At 42.6% G+C, this 25,469-nt stretch overlaps 1 protein-coding gene across 5 annotated transcripts in view; it reads right to left on the bottom strand.

The window, feature by feature from the left end:
• Nucleotides 1-25,469, bottom strand: part of slc11a2 (solute carrier family 11 member 2) — a 58,441-nt gene that overhangs the window by 21,745 nt on the left and 11,227 nt on the right. For all 5 annotated transcript variants that reach the window (XM_081357013.1, XM_081357010.1, XM_081357012.1 and 2 more), the window contains 6 exons: nt 22,321-22,440; nt 19,900-20,019; nt 19,468-19,574; nt 755-825; nt 604-671; nt 360-515 (listed from right to left, as the gene is read on the bottom strand). In XM_081357013.1, the coding sequence (XP_081213139.1) occupies nt 360-515; nt 604-671; nt 755-825; nt 19,468-19,574; nt 19,900-20,019; nt 22,321-22,440 (642 nt within the window). The remainder of the gene's footprint in view (nt 1-359; nt 516-603; nt 672-754; nt 826-19,467; nt 19,575-19,899; nt 20,020-22,320; nt 22,441-25,469) is intronic.

The raw sequence follows: 25,469 nt of genomic DNA, 5'->3' as shown, positions 1-25,469 counted from the left end.
CTATGGCAAGCTGTTTCTCTCGAAACGAACTCCAAATTAACTTCATTTTGGCCTGATTTTGTCAGAAATTATGTCACAGCAGTTCTTCACTTTCGTTTGAAGTATATTGGTGCCTTTAATGTCACATTTATGCAGAAATACAGAAAATGCTGTTTGGAGTTTAGCTTGTCAGGCCACAGGACATCTGCTAACTCTGCACTGATTCTTGTCTGTCTGTCTGCTAACAGCACAGCGGTTTATAAACTATGCCTTCAAACCAATAAATGTGAGCTGTTCAGATCTGGTGCTGTTAGGTTTGTGGTTGGGTCTAACCCTAACTCTAACCCTAACCCTGATCAGGTCTGGAGCAGTTCACTGACCTTAACAAGAGCAGAATGCAGATAGATGTTGTGAGGCATTATTACGGCTCCAACGATCCCGACGGCTTGCTCAAGCTGCACGGGTCCACAGCCGCTGCAATACGGCAAAAACATGCCCTTCAGAACCTCTGCCTGGTCCGGAGCCACACGCACATACTGCAAACACACACACACACACGCTCAAACACTGCAGAGACGTGTCTACCTCACAGAGCCAGTCTACAGAGAACGAGCTTTACTGAACCTCGTAGCCGAAGCTGATAGCCATGATGGTGATGAGGAACCCGAAGAAAGCCTCCAGCTTCCTCAGACCTGACCAAAACAAACCAGACATGCTCATCAGATCGAGATACGAGTCGCTCTCTTCACTCTAACTCTCTTCAGTGCTGACCTACCGTACTTGTCCAGAAACAGGAACACAAACGTGTCGATGATGGTGATCAGCACTCCAGCCCACAGAGGAATCCTGCAGAAGAACAAACACAAGCTTCCTCAAGATCAACTCTAATAAGCTCAAACAGCAAACATTAAAACCCTCTAACAAAGAATTTAATCCATTAAAGAGCTCTTTATTGATCAGATTTACAACTTCAATTGTTTTCAGAGGAAAAACTGGGTTTGTTGAAAAATACATCAAAATGTCCACATTGATGATGCAACCCAATTGTTTCTCTCTTTATGATAGTGATAGACATGAAATTAAGAGAGTGTTGCTGAACAATATTATCAGCTATATATATCTGATATGCCATTATATCTAGAAAACACTGTGCTTCCATTTAGAAACAGTAATCGATCTCATCTCTGCATGTGGAAGATTAACATGAGCTTTAAATGAATGTTTCGTCCCACTGAGCTGATGCCACAAATGTTTGAGTAATTGTTTGCCGCAGCCCTACTAACTGATCTCCTACACACTGATCTCCTAGAGACTGTCCTCCTACACACTGACCTCCTACACACTGACCTCCTACACACTGACCTCCTACAGACTGACCTCCTACAGACTGACCTCCTACAGACTGACCTCCTACAGACTGACCTCCTACAGACTGACCTCCTACACACTGACCTCCTACACACTGACCTCCTACAGACTGACCTCCTACAGACTGACCTCCTACAGACTGACCTCCTACACACTGACCTCCTACACACTGACCTCCTACACACTGACCTCCTACAGACCGACCTCCTACACACTGGCCTCCTACACACTGACCTCCTACAGACTGTCCTCCTACAGACTGTCCTCCTACAGACTGACCTCCTACAGACCGACCTCCTACACACTGACCTCCTACACACTGACCTCCTACAGACTGATCTCCTACACACTGACCTCCTACACACTGACCTCCTACACACTGACCTCCTACAGACTGATCTCCTACACACTGACCTCCTACAGACTGACCTCCTACACACTGACCTCTTACACACTGACCTCCTACACACTGACCTCCTACACACTGACCTCCTACAGACTGTCCTCCTACAGACTGTCCTCCTACAGACCGACCTCCTACAGACCGACCTCCTACACACTGACCTCCTACACACTGACCTCCTACACACTGACCTCCTACACACTGACCTCCTACAGACTGATCTCCTACACACTGACCTCCTACACACTGACCTCCTACACACTGACCTCCTACAGACTGATCTCCTACACACTGACCTCCTACACACTGACCTCCTACAGACTGTCCTCCTACAGACTGTCCTCCTACAGACCGACCTCCTACAGACCGACCTCCTACACACTGACCTCCTACACACTGACCTCCTACACACTGACCTCCTACACACTGACCTCCTACAGACCGACCTCCTACACACTGACCTCCTACACACTGACCTCCTACAGACTGATCTCCTACACACTGACCTCCTACACACTGACCTCCTACACACTGACCTCCTACAGACTGATCTCCTACACACTGACCTCCTACACACTGACCTCCTACACACTGACCTCCTACACACTGACCTCCTACACACTGACCTCCTACAGACTGTCCTCCTACAGACTGACCTCCTACACACTGACCTCCTACAGACTGATCTCCTACACACTGACCTCCTACAGACTGTACTCCTACAGACTGATCTCCTACAGACTGACCTCCTAGAGACTGTCCTCCTACACACTGATCTCCTACACACTGACCTCCTACAGACTGTCCTCCTACAGACTGTCCTCCTACAGACTGATCTCCTACACGCTGTCCTCCTACACACTGACCTCCTAGAGACTGTCCTCCTACAGACTGATCTCCTACAGACTGACCTCCTAGAGACTGTCCTCCTACAGACTGATCTCCTACAGACTGACCTCCTACAGACTGACCTCCTACACACTGATCTCCAACAGACTGATCTCCTACAGACTGACCTCCTAGAGACTGTCCTCCTACAGACTGATCTCCTACAGACTGACCTCCTACAGACTGTCCTCCTACAGACTGACCTCCTACACACTGACCTCCTACACACTGACCTCCTACACACTGATCTCCTACAGACTGACCTCCTAGAGACTGTCCTCCTACAGACTGATCTCCTACACACTGACCTCCTACACACTGACCTCCTACAGACTGACCTCCTACAGACTGACCTCCTACAGACTGACCTCCTACAGACTGATCTCCTACACGCTGTCCTCCTACAGACTGACCTCCTAGAGACTGTCCTCCTACAGACTGATCTCCTACAGACTGACCTCCTAGAGACTGTCCTCCTACACACTGACCTCCTACACACTGACCTCCTACACACTGACCTCCTACACACTGACCTCCTACAGACTGATGATCTCCTACAGACCGACCTCCTACAGACCGACCTCCTACAGACCGACCTCCTACAGACCGACCTCCTACAGACCGACCTCCTACAGACCGACCTCCTACACACTGACCTCCTACAGACCGACCTCCTACAGACCGACATCCTACACACTGACCTCCTACACACTGACCTCCTACAGACTGACCTCCTACAGACTGATGATCTCCTACAGACCGACCTCCTACAGACCGACCTCCTACAGAGCGACCTCCTACAGACCGACCTCCTACAGACCGACCTCCTACACACTGACCTCCTACACACTGACCTCCTACACACTGACCTCCTACAGACTGTCCTCCTACACACTGACCTCCTACAGACAGATCTCCTACAGACAGATCTCCTACAGACTGACCTCCTACAGACCGACCTCCTACAGACCGACCTCCTACAGACCGACCTCCTACACACTGATTTCCTACAGACTGATCTCCTAAAGACTGATCTCCTACAGACTGTCCTCCTACAGACTGACCTCCTACACACTGACCTCCTACACACTGACCTCCTACAGACTGATCTCCTACAGACTGACCTCCTAGAGACTGTCCTCCTACAGACTGATCTCCTACAGACTGTCCTCCTACAGACTGACCTCCTACACACTGACCTCCTACACACTGACCTCCTACACACTGACCTCCTACACACTGACCTCCTACACACTGACCTCCTACACACTGATCTCCTACAGACTGACCTCCTAGAGACTGTACTCCTACAGACTGATCTCCTACAGACTGACCTCCTACAGACTGACCTCCTACAGACTGACCTCCTACAGACTGATCTCCTACACGCTGTCCTCCTACAGACTGACCTCCTAGAGACTGTCCTCCTACAGACTGATCTCCTACAGACTGACCTTCTAGAGACTGTCCTCCTACAGACTGACCTCCTACACACTGACCTCCTACACACTGACCTCCTACACACTGACCTCCTACAGACTGATGATCTCCTACAGACCGACCTCCTACAGACCGACCTCCTACAGACCGACCTCCTACAGACCGACCTCCTAGAGACCGACCTCCTACACACTGACCTCCTACACACTGACCTCCTACAGACCGACCTCCTACAGACCGACCTCCTACAGACCGACCTCCTACAGACCGACCTCCTACAGACCGACCTCCTACAGACCGACCTCCTACAGACCGACCTCCTACACACTGACCTCCTACACACTGACCTCCTACACACTGACCTCCTACACACTGACCTCCTACACACTGACCTCCTACAGACTGATCTCCTACACACTGACCTCCTACACACTGACCTCCTACACACTGACCTCCTACACACTGACCTCCTACACACTGACCTCCTACAGACTGACCTCCTACAGACTGACCTCCTACAGACTGATCTCCTACACGCTGTCCTCCTACAGACTGACCTCCTAGAGACTGTCCTCCTACAGACTGATCTCCTACAGACTGACCTTCTAGAGACTGTCCTCCTACAGACTGACCTCCTACACACTGACCTCCTACACACTGACCTCCTACACACTGACCTCCTACAGACTGATGATCTCCTACAGACCGACCTCCTACAGACCGACCTCCTACAGACCGACCTCCTACAGACCGACCTCCTACAGACCGACCTCCTACACACTGACCTCCTACACACTGACCTCCTACAGACCGACCTCCTACAGACCGACCTCCTACAGACCGACCTCCTACAGACCGACCTCCTACAGACCGACCTCCTACACACTGACCTCCTACACACTGACCTCCTACACACTGACCTCCTACAGACTGACCTCCTACACACTGACCTCCTACACACTGACCTCCTACACACTGACCTCCTACACACTGACCTCCTACAGACTGACCTCCTACAGACTGACCTCCTACACACTGACCTCCTACAGACCGACCTCCTACACACTGATTTCCTACAGACTGATCTCCTACAGACTGATCTCCTAAAGACTGATCTCCTACAGACCGACCTCCTACAGACCGACCTCCTACAGACCGACCTCCTACACACTGACCTCCTACAGACTGACCTCCTACAGACTGACCTCCTACAGACCGACCTCCTACAGACTGATGATCTCCTACAGACCGACCTCCTACAGACCGACCTCCTACAGACCGACCTCCTACAGACCGACCTCCTACACACTGACCTCCTACAGACTGACCTCCTACAGACTGACCTCCTACAGACTGACCTCCTACAGACCGACCTCCTACACACTGACCTCCTACAGACAGATCTCCTACAGACTGACCTCCTACAGACTGACCTCCTACAGACTGACCTCCTACAGACAGATCTCCTACAGACTGACCTCCTACAGACTGACCTCCTACAGACTGACCTCCTACAGACTGTCCTCCTACACACTGACCTCCTACAGACAGATCTCCTACAGACTGACCTCCTACAGACTGACCTCCTACAGACTGACCTCCTACAGACCGACCTCCTACAGACCGACCTCCTACAGACCGACCTCCTACACACTGATCTCCTACAGACTGACCTCCTACAGACTGATCTCCTACAGACCGACCTCCTACAGACCGACCTCCTACAGACCGACCTCCTACAGACTGACCTCCTACAGACCGACCTCCTACAGACCGACCTCCTACAGTCTGACCTCCTACAGACCGACCTCCTACAGACTGATCTCCTACACACTGACCTCCTACAGACTGACCTCCTACAGACCGACCTCATACAGTCTGACCTCCTACACACTGACCTCCTACAGACTGACCTCCTACAGACTGATCTCCTACACACTGACCTCCTACAGACTGACCTCCTACAGACTGACCTCCTACAGACCGACCTCCTACAGTCTGACCTCCTACACACTGACCTCCTACAGACCGACCTCCTACAGACTGATCTCCTACACACTGACCTCCTACAGACTGACCTCCTACAGACTGATCTCCTACAGACCGACCTCCTACAGACTGATCTCCTACACACTGACCTCCTACAGACCGACCTCCTACAGACCGACCTCCTACAGACCGACCTCCTACAGACCGACCTCCTACAGACTGATCTCCTACACACTGACCTCCTACAGACCGACCTCCTACAGACCGACCTCCTACAGTCTGACCTCCTACACACTGACCTCCTACAGACCGATCTTCTACAGACCGACCTCCTACAGACTGACCTCCTACAGACCGACCTCCTACAGTCTGACCTCCTACACACTGACCTCCTACAGACTGACCTCCTACAGACTGACCTCCTACACACTGACCTCCTACAGACTGATCTTCTACAGACCGACCTCCTACAGACTGACCTCCTACAGACCGACCTCATACAGACTGACCTCCTACAGACCGACCTCATACACACTGATCTCCTACACACCGACCTCCAACAGACCGACCTCCTACAGACTGATCTCCTACAGACTGACCTCCTACACACTGATCTCCTACAGACTGATCTCCTACAGACTGATCTCCTACAGACCGACCTCCTACAGACCGACCTCCTACAGACTGACCTCCTACAGACTGATCTCCAGACTGATCTCCTACAGGCTGACCTCCTACAGACTGACCTCTTACACACTGATCTCCTACACACTGATCTCCTACAGACTGATCTCCTACAGACCGACCTCCTACAGACTGATCTCCTACAGACCGACCTCCTACAGACCGACCTCATACACACTGATCTCCTACAGACCGACCTCCTACAGACCGACCTCCTACACACTGACCTCCTACAGACCGACCTCCTACAGACTGACCTCCTACAGACCGACCTCCTACAGACCGACCTCCTACAGACCGACCTCCTACAGACCGACCTCCTACAGACCGACCTCCTACAGACTGTCCTCCTACAGACCGACCTCCTACAGACCGACCTCCTACAGACCGACCTCATACACACTGATCTCCTACAGACCGACCTCCTACAGACCGACCTCCTACAGACCGACCTCCTACAGACCGACCTCATACAGACTGATCTCCTACACACCGACCTCCTACAGACTGATCTCCTACAGACTGACCTCCTACAGACTGACCTCCTACACACTGGAATTTATTGATTGATAAAATAAAATTAAATATCCCCAAAATATCCCCAACTGAGCAAGCCAAAGGCAACAGTGGCAAGGAACCGAAAAACTCCATCAAGTGACCTAATGGTGTCCTAAAACTCCATCAGGTGACCTAATGGAGAAAAAAAAAACCTTGGGAGAACCCAGGCTCAGTCGGGGGCCAGTTCTCCTCTGGCATTTATGAACTAGAGGCCGGATTGTAGTTTGAACTGTAAGATTAAAAATATGGGAGAAACTGGGAGAGCGAGTCTGAGCAACGAACAGTATCAGGAAGGCTATTCCAGAGTTTTGGAGCTAAATGTGAAAATGCTCTCCCTCCTTTGGTTGATCTGGATATCCTAGGTATGACCAAAAGCCTAGAATTTAGAGATCTTAAAGAGTGCGATGGATTATAGGGCGATAGAAGATCCGTTAAATAGACTGGAGCTAAGCCGTTTAGGGCTTTATAAATCAGTAGCAATACCTTGTAAATAATACAGAACTTTATAGGTAACCAATGCAGTGATGATAAAATCTGTGTTATATGATCATATTTTCTTGATCTAGTAAGAACTCTAGCGGCTGCATTTTGGACTAACTGTAGCTTGTTTATTGAGGATGCAGGACAACCAGCTAATAAAGCATTACAGTAATCTAGTCTCGAGGTCATGAATGCATGAACTAGCTTTTCTGCATCAGAATCTGATAGGATATTACGTAGCTTAGCAATGTTTCTAAGGTGGAAAAAGGCTGTTTTTGTAACATATGAAATATGATTTTCAAAAGACAGGTTACAGTCGAGTATAACACCCAGGTCTTTTACTGTAGAGGATAAAGTAACAGGACATCCTACGATGTTAAAGTTGTATTGTAAGAGGTTTTGTGGGCGGTTTTTTGAACCGATAAGTATTACCTTTGTCTTGTCTGGATTTAATAAAAGAAGATTACGCGTCATCCAATCTTTTATATCTTTAACACACTCTGTCAATTTGGATAATTTAGCGTTTTCATCCGGCCGTGATGAAATATAGATTTGAGTGTCATCAGCATAACAATGGAAACTAATTCCATGTTTCCTTATAATATTTCCAAGTGGCATCATATATATTGAGAATAATAGAGGGCCTAACACAGATCCCTGCGGCACTCCATAGTTTACTGAAGTTATGATAGATTTTTCTCCATTTAAATAGACAAAATGGTAGCGGTCTGATAAGTATGATCTGAACCAGCTTAATGCTTGTCCTTGAACACCAGTATAATTTTGTAGTTGATCTAAGAGTATTGTATGATCTATAGTATCGAACGCAGCACTAAGATCAAGTAAAACTAGTATTGAGATACAGCCTTGGTCAGAAGCTAAAAGTAAATCATTTGTGATTTTAACGAGCGCAGTGTCAGTGCTATGGTGCGGCCTGAACCCAGACTGAAACTTTTCATAGATGTCATTTTCTTGCAAGAAAGAGCCCAGTTGAGCGGACACAACTTTTTCTAGTATTTTAGACCTCCGTTTCTATAATTTGCTAAGTTATTAACCCTCAGAGGTCGGAGATCACGCCGGCGTGATCTGCTCGCTTTTTTCCTTATGAGTTGAATTGAGACCCGAAATACTCTTTTGACTTTGATTTTACAAAACAAGTTTCATACATCAATCGATTCTGTTAAATGTGTATTATTTTTGTGTATACTCACAATAAAAACAAAGTGTTGTGCTTTTTGCCAAATAAAGAAAAATAAACACGAGGCGAGTTCTGCCTACTCTCTGCCAGTGTAGTCCATTCTGAAACGCGTCCGAAAATGAACAATAACTCAGCGAATACTCAGTCAAACAGGCATACAGTCACACAGGCATGAAGCTTGAATTCTTTTCTTTTTAATGAAGTAATTTATATAAAAAACAAATATTCTCATCTTGTGAAATCTGTATTAAAAGAGAGCGATTCCAGTCGAGCTAATTACATCTGATTCAGATGTAATGTGACTCCACCCACGGAGAGCGTGCGCTATTCAAACGCAAATGGCTGAGGCAATCCGCGCAATCCTGTGAACGCCCACATATCAGCCCGAGAAAACACAAGTTTATTCAGATCATTACTTGTTTACACCGTCAGCGCTGTGAGGAATAATAATGGAAAATGTCCCCCAGAAGTGCGGGTATATCGAGGAGCGAGCTGAGGAATACTAGTAAGTTTTTTCCTTCTCACGTGAATTTCTTCACGTGGGTTTCTGTTTATGAATGAATGAACGGCAGAGATGCGCGCTGTTTACCACAGCTGGCAAAGACAGTTTAAATTTAAATCGCGTGTGTGAATGAATGATGATGTTTCAGCAAACTGTATTGCTATACTGAGATGAGTAAAAATCGACTGAAATATGCTGAAATAAAATGTAGGCTATTTGTATAAGCAACGTATTAAACTGCAAATTAACAATATGCCCTAATATTTCATGAAAACAACGTTACAGTCAGGCGAAATATGAAAGTAATGAATACATAGATAAAATGTAGGCCTATAATCATTTTTTTTTTTTACAAAGAAAGAGTACACTTGAAATATTGTTGAAATTGTAATATTGTTGTAATTGTAACCTTTTTAATAAAATGGCAAAACATATTTACAAGATAGATGTAAGCAAAATCTTAAATGGTCAATATAAGTCTTCTTCTAAATATCCTTTGTCCTTGCATTGTGGCTCAGTCAGTTTCACACCTGAATGAATGGCTAATTATGCAGAGTCATTATGCAGAGTGGGTGTTCTAAGTTGTAAACCACTCCTCGTTCACGCCCCCTCGCATATTGGCTTTCCAAGCAAAACCTGTTTTACATCAATTTAAATCAATGTATTGTTTTATGTGAACGATAAAGCAAGACTATTTTCAGATAATTTTGAAGAAAAAACACTAGGCGAGGACATCCATTATTCAAAAGTCTTATTGACACATATTTATTATGTGTTTTGTGGCCTTATTTCAGAAATTTTATTTTTTATTTTTTTCAATAACCATGCATAAACATTATTCTCTCAAAAATGAAAACATGTACATACACGTGGCTCACATATTATGGTAGCCCTGTTTGTGCTTTATAGAGTGAATTTACACCTTTGCCATTAATATGTTTATAAGCAACTGAAAAAAGCACAAATGTCAGGGCATGTCAGAACATCTCAAGGGCCCCAAAAACAGCCCAGACCCCAGAGGGTTAAGGTCTAATTGTGGTTTCTTAATGAGAGGTTTTATTACTGCCAGTTTAAATGTTTTTGGAACATAACCTAAAGAAAAAGATGAGTTAATAATATTGAGGAGAGGCTCTTCCACTACAGGTAACACTTCTTTCAATAGTTTAGTTGGTATAGGATCTAATAAACATGTTGTTGTTTTAGATGAGTTTATTTAACTCTTTTTGTTCTATAGCTGTAAAGCACTGTAATTGTTCTTGCGGCGTGATAATCGAGGCTGAGTTATAAGGCGCGATTGAGGATTGAACGTTTACAATTGTGGTTCTGATGTTTTCTATTTTCTCAGTGAAACACTTCATGAAATCATTACTACTAAACTGTAACGGAATATTTTGTTCGGGTGATGTCTGTTTATTTGTTAGTCTAGCCACGGTGTTAAATAAAAACCTTGGATTATTTTGGTTATTTTCTATTAGTTTGCGGAGGTGCTCAGCCCTGGCCGCTTTTAGGGCCTTTTTATAACGTGACATACTGTCTTTCCACGCGATTCTAAAGACCTCTAAATTAGTTTGTTTCCATTTACGCTCTAAATTACGGGTTTCTCTCTTTAGAACACGCGTAGTATTGTTGTACCATGGTGCTTTACTTTTCTCTCTGACCTTTTTTAATCTAATTGGTGCAACAATATCCAGTGTTCCAGAGAGAATGGTGCTCATAGTGCTAGTTAGTTCTTCTAATTCATCTGTTTGTTTGGGTTCAGGCAGCAGCTGAGACAGATTAGATAAGAAATATGATAAATTATCTATGGTGGATGGAAGGATTGTTCTGCCTAATCGATAACGTGGCGCAGCATGATATATTACCGGGGTACGTAATATGCAAGTTACCATGTAATGGTCAGTGACATCATCACTTTGTGGAATGATATCTATATCGGTTGGATCGGTTCCATATGATATAATTAAATCGAGTGTATGATTAAGACGATGAGTTGGTCCGGTGACGTTTTGCTTGACCCCAAAGGAATTGAATAAATCTATAAACGCAGCCCCTAACGCATCATTTGGATTATCTACGTGTATGTTAAAATCTCCAACAATTAATGCTTTATCGACATTGACCAATAGATCTGAGAGAAAATCTGCAAACTCTTTTAGGAAATCAGCGTAAGGCCCAGGCGGTCTATATATGGTAGCCAAGGCTAGAGATAATAGGGATTTTTTTCTAACATCTAAGAGTGTAACATTTAGTACAAGTACTTCAAACGAAATAAACTTATAACCCGTTTTCTGAGTAACATTGAGAATACCCTGGTGAAAAAAAAGTATACTTTATTATATTTGAAATATATTCCCTTTTTCAATAGTACATTGCAAATATATTTTAAAAAAATATACTATCTTTAAATATATTAAAAGTATATTAGCATCATGCTTTTTATCTATTTTTATAATACAACTTTTAACACACTTTAAAATAATAGTACTTTAGTATATTTTCTAAAAATATATTTAAAAGCAAGCATACTTTTAACATATTTCTAACAAGTGCACTATAAGTACATTGGTAATAAATATATGCTTAATTACACTTTTAAGAAATATGCTAAAAACAAGCATACTTTTAACATATTTCTAACAAGTGCACTATAAGTACATTGGTAATAAATATATGCTTAATTACACTTAAGAAATATGCTAAAAACAAGCATACTTTTAATATATTTCCAACAAGTGCACTATAAGTACATTGGTAATAAATATATGCTTAATTACATTTTTAAGAAATATGCTAAAATCAAGCATACTTTTAACATATTTCTAACTAGTGCACTATAAGTACATTGGTAATAAATATATGCTTAATTACACTTTTAAGAAATATGCTTAAAAACAAGCATACTTTTAATATATTTCTAACTAGTGCACTATAAGTTCATTGGTAATAAATATATGCTTAATTACATTTTTAAGAAATATGCTTAAAAACAAGCATACTTTTAATATATTTCTAACTAGTGCACTATAAGTACATTGGTAATAAATATATGCTTAATTACATTTTTAAGAAATATGCTAAAATCAAGCATACTTTTAACATATTTCTAACTAGTGCACTATAAGTACATTGGTAATAAATATATGCTTAATTACACTTTTAAGAAATATGCTTAAAAACAAGCATACTTTTAATATATTTCTAACTAGTGCACTATAAGTACATTGGTAATAAATATATGCTTAATTACACTTTTAAGAAATATGCTTAAAAACAAGCATACTTTTAATATATTTCTAACTAGTGCACTATAAGTACATTGGTAATAAATATATGCTTAATTACATTTTTAAGAAATATGCTAAAATCAAGCATACTTTTAACATATTTCTAACTAGTGCACTATAAGTACATTGGTAATAAATATATGCTTAATTACACTTTTAAGAAATATGCTTAAAAACAAGCATACTTTTAATATATTTCTAACTAGTGCACTATAAGTACATTGGTAATAAATATATGCTTAATTACATTTTTAAGAAATATGCTAAAATCAAGCATACTTTCAATATATTTCTAACAAGTGCACTATAAGTACATTGGTAATAAATATATGCTTAATTACACTTTTAAGAAATATGCTTAAAACAAGCATACTTTTAATATATTTCTAACTAGTGCACTATAAGTACATTGGTAATAAATATATGCTTAATTACATTTTTAAGAAATATGCTAAAAACAAGCATACTTTTAATATATTTCTAAAAAGTACACTACAAGTCCTTTTAAGTTTTTGTGTATTTAAAGAAAACATACTTATGTTGATCTACTTAAAATAGATTTGAGTATGCAGTGTACAAATGGCTACTTTTGTAATTGTGATTTAAGTATTTTTAATTTAAGTTTATACAATGTTAAAGATAGGCACAATGTACAATAAACACAAATCCATTACAAATTTTACATCAACAATCACACCATTGGAACACACAAGAAAATGTGTTTTCTACTGTACAGAAAGTGGCAGCTACTGGATTGTGATGTCACAAGTGGCCGTTTAACATGCAGCCAAGTAAACACTGGCTATATTGCATGGCCAAAAATGGAAGTTCACTCACTAGGGTATCCTGTTCAGAAACACTTTTTTTTATACTGGGTGAAATGGTCCTTCCATCCTGAGAGTAGTCAATACATTATGTGTTCAGAAAAAGGAATGAAAAAAATCAGACCTCTGTAGCAGCTGCAGGACAGTAAAAACTCTGACCAATCACTGCCATTCGGTGCGAATGTAAAGAACCAATCAGATGCCTTCATGTCTCGTGCCCGAGCCCCACTGCGTGCGCTCATCACGTCACCGTTCCGGAAACATTCAGCTCACTACACCGAGTAAGCAGGAGTTTGCGGCACAATGGAAGAGAAAATGCAGCAAAATCTACCAATGCCAGCTTTGCTGGTAACTGCTCGACCTGATAAAAGGCCTAAAAAAAAGAAAATCGGATGCAGAAAAGGCTGCAACGAAACAGGCACTGGATAAAGCCAGAGGACAAACTCGCGTCAACATTGCAGCATTTGAATGGTGGAGACAACTGAGGGAGCAAAAGTGATGAAAAGCGATGCCGAGGTTGCGTTCTTTCTGCTGAACAGGTAATTATTTGTTTTGCTTCGGGGGGATTTGTTATTTCCATGATATATGTTACGTTAGGCCACGTAGCTACTTTTGTAGCTAGTGCTAACTAGCAATGCTAACATTAGCTTCTCTGTCGGTGTAAGCCAGTTGCGTTACAGGTCTGCTTATCTGACTTTTAGGACATGCCATTTTGAACATATTGCACAGCCATAGTCGCAAGTGTCTGCATTATAATTGTGATAAAATGACGTTAATATTGCTTATAAACGGGACAACTGTGGTGATGTGGCATATGTGTTTTGTTAGCTATGAGAAGAAATGTTTGTTACTGTGTGAAATGGAAACAAAGTTTTGTTGTCATTCTTTGTGTGTCTTTGAGATGCAGTAATTATTGTCAGATGTGTAATTGTGATATTCTTCCTAAAGGTAAATCACTGCCAAAGGAGTAGATCACCACAGCAGACGACGCCTCATGCAAAGCCTGACCTGTCAGCCATCCCTGGACACTCCTTTTCTTATATATATTTATTTCTTATTTATTATATGTAAATACAGATTGTTTAAGACAATCAAAAGCAGCGAAAGTACAGATACTTGTGTAAAAAAGTATTTCTCTTAGGTCTCTCTTGTTCGTTTTTAAAAAAAATAAAACAAAAAGTGTTATACCACATTCATTGTCGTTATTCATTTAGCATGTAAGGAGGTAAGAAAAGTAATAGCTTGTTTATGCTGAAATGGTAAAGGAAAGGCATTTATCGTTTCAAAATATTTATTCCAACATGACAAAAATACTCTGCTTTCCTGTGACCTGCAGCTGACTCCGACTGTGGATGCGCGTTCATGTTTGTGGGGGCGTAGCTTTGGACGGAGTACTGACGGGAGGGGGTGGAGCTTAGAAGAGGTGCCGCTTTCAAATCTTGCTAGCTCTCCAACATTACCTACTATAGCTTTAAAGTATATTGTACAAAGTATAGCTAAGTAATATTTGTTTATTAATGTGCATTTGTTATTGAAGACAAAGTGTGCTATTTGTAGTATTTGGATTAAGCCAAAGGTATTACGGAGAATATCATTTTTACTCAAAAATAATAGACTTGTATATTGCTCGTAATGATTTTGTAATGTACTTGTAACACAGATAAAGTACACTTTATTATCACTTATCAAGTATGTAAATAGTCCCTACACAGGCATATACTTAAAGTATACTAAGTATACTTGAAGTTGTTCCAATTTAGCACACAAAAGTACACTAAATAGACTTAAAGTTATGCTTTACTACAATTTAAATACAACTAAAATATACTTAGTACAAAATTAGTTGTTTCAAAATAGCACACTTAAAGTTAACTAATCCTTAACACACTTGAAGTATACTTATAATTAGTGTGGCTGCAAGTATACTTAGTATATATTTTTAATAAATTTACGGTATATTTCTTGTATGTTTCGAAGACACTTGTAATTAATTTGTAATGTACTTCTAACACAAATAAAGTACACTTTAATACACTAATTAAGTATGTAACTAGTCCCTACACAGGCATATACTTAAAATATACTAAATATACTTAAAGTTGTTCCAATTTAGTACACAAAAGTACACTAAATACATTTAAAGTTATGCTTTACTACAACTTCATTACTACTAAAATATACTTAGTACAAAATTAGTTGTTTCAAAATAGCACACTTTAAGTTAACTAATCATTAACACACTTGAAGTATACTAATAATTAGTCTGGCTTCAAGTATACTTAACATATTTTTTTTTCACCAGGGTATCTCTATAGATTGTTGCAATACCGCCGCCACGACCATTCAGACGGGGCTCGTGCTTATAGGAGTATCCTGCTGGAGTAGACTCATTTAGACTGAAATAATCATTTGGTTTAAGCCAGGTTTCAGTAAGGCAAAGTACATCGAAGCTATTATCTGTGACTATTTCATTTACAATAACTGCCTTAGGTGTGAGTGATCTAATGTTTAGAAGACCTAGCTTTAGAAATTGTTTTTGATTACTAATAGAAACATTTTCTGTTTTAATAACAATTAGATTTTTCCTAGATCCTGCAGTAGATTTATGATTTGATCTCACTAAACGAGGAATAGACACAGTTTCTATGCAATGTTCTACACTATCTATATCATTTAAATTGGTGCAGCAGAGACTATGATTTGGACTTTTGGTTACTAGTCAAAAGGTATTTAACATTTTGGAGATGTTATCTGACAGAAGATCCGATCCGAATCTGCTTGGGTGTAAGCCATCAGCACGGTAAAGCCTAGGATGCTCCCAAAACAGATTCCAATTATTTACAAAGAGAAGTTTCTGCTCATTGCACCATGACATTAACCATTCATTTAGCGCGAATAATCTACTAAACTTTTCATGACCTAGTCGGTACGTGGGAAGCGGTCCTGACACAATAATCGTTATATCAGGCGATGTGCTGCGTACCGTATCGATCAGATTCCTGAAGTCTTTCTTCAGAACTTCCGTCTGGCGCAGCCTGATGTCGTTCACTCCCGCGTGCAGGACCACGGTTCCGACGCGCTCGTTCAGAATCTCGGGAACGCGAGCAGCGATTTCAGAAACACGAGCACCAGGAAAGCAGTGACTGTGCACCTTACTTTTACCTAACGTAACGTGTACGTGCCGAACGATGGAATCGCCGATGATCACAGCATCGCGTTCTGTTTCGCGAAGAGGGGAGAAGCTGTTTTGTGTAGAGCCCGACCGATATATCGGCAGGCCGATATTATTGGCCGATATTAGGCATTTTCCTAACTATCGGTATCGGCATTTATAATGGCCGATAAATTAATATTTAAAAAAATGCAGCGTGCAGTGATTTATGTAAGGATGGCGCTGCCAATAAAGCACCTTAAAGCTGTTACAAAGAACTGGCAAAAGTGGCAAAAAAATAACAGCCACGTCCGGTGTAGACACAGTGTTAAAGCGCATTCTGCTACGTTACAACATCAAGCAATATTCCAATAATTTATGTAATTATAACACTTTATATAGGGCCATTTTGCATTAAAAGTAGCCAGATGGAGACGCGACACGTTCAGAATTAATACACTTTTAGTAAACTACAGAACAGCGCGAGCGGGAAGCGGCGCACCTCACGCGGCAGAGAACAGACACTGTTAGTGATATAAAACACACACACACAGGTCTGTTAAATTAAGCAATACTTTTAAGGTAGTCTAATATTTTTCTGACTAACAAAATTACTGACACAGTAAAGGGTAGATTTAAATAAAGAAATTAAACGAAATTTAAATAAAGAAATTAAACGAAATTTAAATAAAGAAATTAAACGAAGTTTAAATAAAGAAATTAAACGAAATTTAAATAAAGAAATTAAACGAAATTTAAATAAAGAAATTAAACGAAATTTAAATAAAGAAATTAAACGAAATTTAAATAAAGAAAAACGAAATTAAGTTAAATTAAAAAAAACGAGATTAATTTAGATTGATAATAACGGGTAAAAAGTCTAATACATTTTGTTTCTATTATTCTATTTTCCACAATGTCAAAGCAACACAGCTTAATCCAAGACACAAGCTCAGACATGCACTTCGGTCCATACACACTCCGCTGTTCTGCGCTCTTGCCAGAGAAGACTTGCGCGTCGGTTCTATTTCTAGCATGGACGCGTTTTCCGCGTGTCTCGAGCCGCGCCTGAGAGACGCGTGTCTCACGCAGGCAGTGTGCAAACTCCAACCTGTTAACATGGGAGCCGAAATAAAAACGGCCATGCCACGCAGTCAGTGTGTCGCCGGCCTTATTCAAGCGCGAATGAGAACCGTTTCGCGGGGGATCCCAGGTGTGAAAAAAACAGCAACAACAAATATTCGAATGTCAAATTTTCAAATCGAATACCAACCCACCGAACGATTATTCGGGTCCAGCCCTGTAGCTTAGTTTCACGTTTAGTACATTTTGCTTTCTACTTATTTAAAATAGTATAAAACTACTGTAGGCCTACATATGTAATTATAAACGTTTTCATTATGATATTATTAATTTTACTTTACTAAAAAGATCTGAGTTCTTCCTCCACTAAATTAAGATTAAAAATAGAAGAGTATTTAGAATATAATATAATATAAAATGCAATGCAAACTAGTTTGGTTACAGCTCAAATTCTCATTCTATCATTCACCCTGCCTCCATTACATATCTTTGTCACACAAGTGTTTAACCACCACATTTGAGTTATCATTGCAAAACGTTTATATACTGTATTTATTCTGTTTATACTGTGTATTCTATATACAGTACCCATCAAAAGTTTGTACACACCAATTGGAAAGTGTGTCCAAACTTACTGTACTATAATAAACAATAATATTGCTACTGTATTATAATATACACACAAATAATATCGGCCGATATATCGGTATCTGGCTTTTTTTTATCGGTATCGGCGCCAAAAAATCCATATCGGTCGGGCTCTAGTTTTGTGTGGATATCTCGAAAACCGGGAGGGTTGGAGAGGGTCTTGGTCTAGACCTGACTCGCGTCTTCTGCTGCGGAACCATCCAGGCTTCGTGATGGCGTGTTGGAGCCGGAGTGAACGAGACCATGGCTGATCGCGACCTCGACGCTCGGGACCGATGTTGAGGAACGCACGGAGTAGACGAGGTCGGAGTCAGCGGGTTAGTAACATTAATCTCTGATTTGTGTGCCTCGGCACGTGATGTTTCAAGAGCTAACCGCCGGTCTATCAGCTCGGCTTTTCTTACTAAAAGGTCGTGGATCTGTTTCTCAACAGCTTCCAGCTCAGACTGCACCGCGTGCAGCTCAAATGTGTCCTCACCTGCACCAAAAGGTAGACTACTTACATTTGATATATTCGCCATTTTAACAGATGGACAGTAAGTTAGCAACGACGCTACCAGTGATACTATCAATATTAATACTAATTTATGACTTAAGTCTTGGATATAATCCGTCTTTTTAGTGGTACGAGTGTAGAGTAGACGCACGATAGGCGGAAAAAAAATGTTTGTTTGTAAGTTAGTGTGGAGAAGACGCGTTCAGCCGCGATCCACGGACGTAACCTATAGGAGTATCCAGCGTTGGATCACTAACAGGCTTGAGACGCGTCTGCTCAACAATCCGCGTTGTAACTGAGGTTTGAGCAGTAGTGCTTCTCAGTGAGGAAAAGTGGAAAATGTTCGTTGTGAGTTTAAAGAGAAAATCAAGAATTATAAATCAAATCGATAGAGCTCCAAAGACAACAACGTGTTCAGACGCGACGCATGCGCAATAGCAATAGCAATAGCGTGGACATGACCATGAACAGTGTTTGATCATGATGACGTACCTGCCGACCGACAGCAGATTGAAGGCGATGGCGCACCCGATGACCTCCTGCATGTCCGAGCCGATGATGGCCAACTCTACCATCAGCCAGAGGATGATCCGAGGCACCTGCACAGCACAGGAAACACTTCAGCACAACACAGGAAACACTTCAGCACAACACAGGAAACACTTCAGCACAGGAACAGGAAACACTTCATTCAACTAATGCACATCATTATTTTTTTAAACTCATGTTCATTTTGAATCAGAATAACTTCCTCTTGCAGCATCTCTTCTCTTCTCTAATGACGAGGGCGGGGCAACCTGTCACTCACATGAGATCCACCAATAGCAAACCACAACCAACCAACCATCAAATCAATTCCCCACAGACACAATCAAGCCCCGCCTACTACTTTCTCCAGGCTGTTGGTCTCGCTCAGGAACGTACCGTGGGATAGTGGCGGTTGCAGACCTCAGCGAGATGCATCCCGGTGACGACCCCGAGCCGAGCGGCCAAACGCTGCAGCAGGAGCCCGATGATGGTGGAGCCCAGGAGCACCCAGAGCAGCTGCGACACACACACAGGTTACACAGGTCTCACACACACACACACACACACACACACACACACACACACACACAGGTCACAGCTAACACAGGTCACACACACAGGTCACACAGAGCTAACACAGGTCAGGTCACACACACTGAGGTTACACAGGTCTCACACACACACACACACACAAACACGCACACACACACACGCACACACGTCACAGCTAACACAGGTCACACACAGCTAACACAGGTCACACACAGCTAACACAGGTCACACACAGCTAACACAGGTCACACACAGCTAACACAGGTCACACACAGCTAACACAGGTCTCACACAGCTAACACAGGTCACACACAGCTAACACAGGTCACACACACAGGTCACACACAGCTAACACAGGTCAGGTCACACACACTGAGGTTACACAGGTCTCACACACGCACACACGTCACAGCTAACACAGGTCACACACACACAGGTCACACACAGCTAACACAGGTCTCACACACACAGGTCACACACAGCTAACACAGGTCAGGTCACACACACTGAGGTTACACAGGTCTCACACACACACACACACACACACACACGCACACACGTCACAGCTAACACAGGTCACACACACAGGTCACACACAGCTAACACAGGTCAGGTCACACACACTGAGGTTACACAGGTCTCACACACACACACACACACACACACACACACGCACACACGTCACAGCTAACACAGGTCACACACACAGGTCACACACAGCTAACACAGGTCAGGTCACACACACTGAGGTTACACAGGTCTCACACACACACACACACACACACACACGCACACGCACACACGTCACAGCTAACACAGGTCACACACACAGGTCACACACAGCTAACACAGGTCAGGTCACACACACTGAGGTTACACAGGTCTCACACACACACACACACACACGCACACACGTCACAGCTAACACAGGTCACACACAGCTAACACAGGTCAGGTCACACACACTGAGGTTACACAGGTCTCACACACACACACACACACACGCACACACGTCACAGCTAACACAGGTCACACACACAGGTCACACACAGCTAACACAGGTCAGGTCACACACACTGAGGTTACACAGGTCTCACACACACACACACACACACACACACGCACACACGTCACAGCTAACACAGGTCACACACACAGGTCACACACAGCTAACACAGGTCAGGTCACACACACAGAAGTTACACAGGTCTCACACACACACACACACACACACACGCACACACGTCACAGCTAACACAGGTCACACACACAGGTCACACACAGCTAACACAGGTCAGGTCACACACACAGAAGTTACACAGGTCTGAAGGATTACAAACTTAAGAATCTATTTCAGATATGCTTCTTACATAACATCACAGTGAATAATACTGTATTTAGCTTTTAAGGCTAAGATGATGATATCACACGAATGATTCTGCTCAGCAAAGTTGCAAATCCTGTTTTCTCCTTATTGTCTTTAATGGCTCTTGGAGTCCCAGTTTCACTCACACTGATGGGATTAGCGTCTCTGCAATTTGAATGATAGTGTTATGCTGACTGGGCCTGTTTCTCTTGAGCAAGCCAGATAACCTGCCTAACCGGTTTCACTTGATAGAATCAAATCATCCCTACATTTGCATGCTTTGTTTGAATTTGTCTCCACCTCCAAAAGTCCCTCACACACAGACACACACGCGTCACTCATACACAGACACACACATGCGTCACTCACACACAGACACACACGTGTCACTCATACACAGACAGACACACACACACACACACACACACACACACACACACACACACACACACACACACACACACACAGACACAGACACACACGCGTCACTCACACACAGACACACACATGCGTCACTCACACACAGACACACACACACACACACACACACACAGACACAGACACACACGTGTCACTCATACACAGACACACACATGCGTCACTCACACACACACACACACACACACACACACACACACACACACACACACACACACACACACACACACACAGACACAGACACACACGTGTCACTCATACACAGACACACACATGCGTCACTCACACACAGACACACACACACGTGTCACTCATACACAGACAGACACACACACACACACACACACACACACACACACAGACACAGACGTGTCACTCATACACAGACACACACATGCGTCACTCACACACAGACACACACGTGTCACGTAATAAACCAGTGAAGATGAACCCTTACTCACCTTAAACCCTGCTTTAGCCCCGGACTGCAGGTCCGACTCGATGTTCCCCGGGTCCAGGTAGGCGATGCTCATCAGGAAACCCGGGCCAGTGAAAGCCCACAGTTTCCGAAAGCTGAACATCTAGAGAGAAGAAGAGCAGCGAGAGTCAACACAGCGATGCATCAGCTTCCACATTCTTCTCCATCTGGACTCCATCACGTCATGTGACTGCAGGGAAACGTGGGCATGACAACACTAGCTTCCGAACACTATTATTTTGGGATATTGCATGAAAAAACACTGAATGGAAACGCCAAGATGTACATAAATAAAATAAATAAAAATGTTATGCACTTTACTGAGGCGGATCATTTTTTATCCAATAAACAGACATGCACATAAAATACGATAGAGAGACATTTACTAAATAAATCCCTCAAACCCTCATGTGACTTTGCCTCAGCAGAGGCTGTGATTGGATAACTGGAGTAACCAGTGGACCAATGGCATCGCAGCATCTCTAATGGCCAGAGTCAAAGTGTGTGATCAGAATGATATAGGGTGCTTCTCAATATCCCTCCTCGTCTCCTCTCTCCTCAGTCCTCCATCCTATGACCCGGAAACCGATCGAGCTCAGCCATCTTGAAGGACATCTCAATTCTCTAATTGCACCGCAAGGAGTCGAGGATCGAGGAGTTAGGAGGCTTCCAGAGGAGTCATGAGCGAGGATACACAGGTGTATCCTATGCGGAAGAGTTTTATCGACTAAAACGTGACGCACGTATAAATTCTCCTCCCCCTTCACATCGGTCACAATAATTTTGATTTATACTTTACTTTTGCAGTTTATATAAACCACACACCTTACATATTTCAACAGGGTATCTTTCTTTATTATTATTTATTATGAATTTCTTAAATAAAAAAATTTCAACAACATGAGGGCAGATCCTCTGAGCGCTGCTGATGATGCGGTGAAGTGACGCTCGAGTGATCAAGGATTCCAAAAAAGCTTTCATTCGATCCCTCCGTCCTCGCGTCTTTTCCTTGCGGCCTTCCCTCGCATCCTACAGGGGGCGGAGCTGAGACGCGAGGAAAGGAAGCGAGGAGAGGAAACGAGGATGCACAAATAAGAATTGAGAAGCACCCCTGGTGTAATTCCCTCCAGAAGCGTCTCACACACACACACGAGTGTGTTCCCGAACACCAGCATCCGAACGCCAGAGAACACGACAGCGTTTACTGTGTTTCGTCTGACGCTCAAGACACACTCGTTTATGATGGAGGGAAAACAGCCTGACTGAAGAAACTTAGTTTATTACTGATATTTTGAGTCGATTTCACAGGAAGTGCTCTGCTTTCACTTCTCCATAATCCTGATCCAGGTCAAAGGTCGGTGTAAAGCACATGCTGATCGTGTCGCATCCGTATCGGTCTCAAGAACACAGGACGAGTGTACAGTTACGCTGCTTTCACTACTTCCCTTCTGTCTTTATTTTTCCACTTGAGTCTGTTCCTCTTGCTTGAGCTTGAAGAAATCAAGACTCGTGACGTGTTTAGACTGATCCATGAGGAAGAATGTAATAATTATAAACATCACAATCTGACAAAGAACTGTGTGTTCTTTCCCATGACCCTTCACACACTCGAGGCGGATAACAACAGATCCCTCGCTCTCACGGACCTTCACTGCCATAGGCTGACAATTACTGACATGAAACAGTCTCAGCTTCAAATCCTGTCAGTTTCATCAGTAAATTCAGTCAGTAAATGTGTGTGTGTGTGTGTGTGTTTAATGTGCGTGACGGATGAACCGATCATCTCTTCCTCTTTACTACTAGTTACAGCAGCAAATAAACATCAATGAACATCAGAAGGAATGTTGAAAGATACCGAACAACTTCCTGAAATCAATCATGTCTCATCCATCAATCAGTGTTTCAACCATCAATAAAACAGCTGGAGAACAATAACGTCACGTAACGTCACATTATCCTCAGAAAAGCCTTTCCGTGACTATAAACTCTAGAGAGGCGTTCTCATTAATATATGCGATTACATATTGGTTATTTTTACTACTCCTGTCCTTAAATATCTAATGTATATTTGAATAAATACATCAAGAAGTAATTACATCCACCATTTAAAGTTTAATTGGAGTTATTAAATTAATTTACATTAAAGGGCATCTATTACGCCCCTTTTCACAAAATGTAAAATAAGTCTCTGATGTCCCCAGAGTGTGTATGTGAAGTTTTAGCTCAAAATACCCAACAGATTATTTTTCACAGCATGTTTAAATTGTCACTTTTTGGGGCTCAGAAAAACGTGGCGTTTTAGTGTGTATCCCTTTAAATGCAAATGAGCTGCTGCTGCCGGCACAGGGGGCGGAGCTTCACGAGCTCTCGCTCCGTCAGGACAATCTCATCTCACGGAATGATAATATCAAAACAGAAACTCTCAATAGCGGTGTTCATTTCGACCCGGAGTCGGACAATAATGCCTACAGAGTCAGAGAATATACGCTGTATGGAGATAGAACAGGTATAGTTTAGTTTAATTACAGTTATAACACACATTTATGTTCAAATGCCATGTAATAGTGAATTTTGCATAATAGATGCCTTTTAAGTTAAATATGCCTTTTAATGTTTTAATGAGTGTCGATTATTATATCTAAAAAAATAAATAGCAACTGAATTTGGAAGGATTTTTTGTACTTTACAGCTTCAGTTCAGAGAGATTTTATTCATGAAGAAAAATTGACATTAATGTGTTTGGCAGCAGTATCGAGTGCGCAGACAGCGGATAATAACGCTGTCATAGAATTATTTTGAATGCATTTGTTTTAAATAAAATATTGTTAAACACCCAAAACGAATAAAGGAAAGTTGGCATACTTTAAAAGAATTAAGGCCTTCTAGGGTCCATACGGTAAAAGCTATTTTATCTAAAACTACCTGAGACCCGACCCCTGACCCCGAGGGCAGTTCTGAGGGTGATCGGCTCGGCTTGGCTCTCGGGTTGGGTGTCGGGTTCAGTCAGGTCTCGGGTCAGGTCTCAGTTCGGGTCTCGGGTCAGGTCTCAGTTCGGGTCTCGGGTCAGGTCTCAGTTCGGGTCTCGGGTCAGGTCTCAGTTCGGGTCTCGAGTTCGGTCAGGTCTCGGGATCG

The sequence above is a fragment of the Scardinius erythrophthalmus genome (assembly GCF_964197995.2).
Source record: "Scardinius erythrophthalmus genome assembly, chromosome: 25".
Classification (NCBI taxonomy): Eukaryota; Metazoa; Chordata; class Actinopteri; order Cypriniformes; family Leuciscidae; genus Scardinius; species Scardinius erythrophthalmus.
The sequence above is the reverse complement of the archived record's forward strand: the minus strand, read 5'-3'. Positions and strand labels throughout refer to the sequence as shown.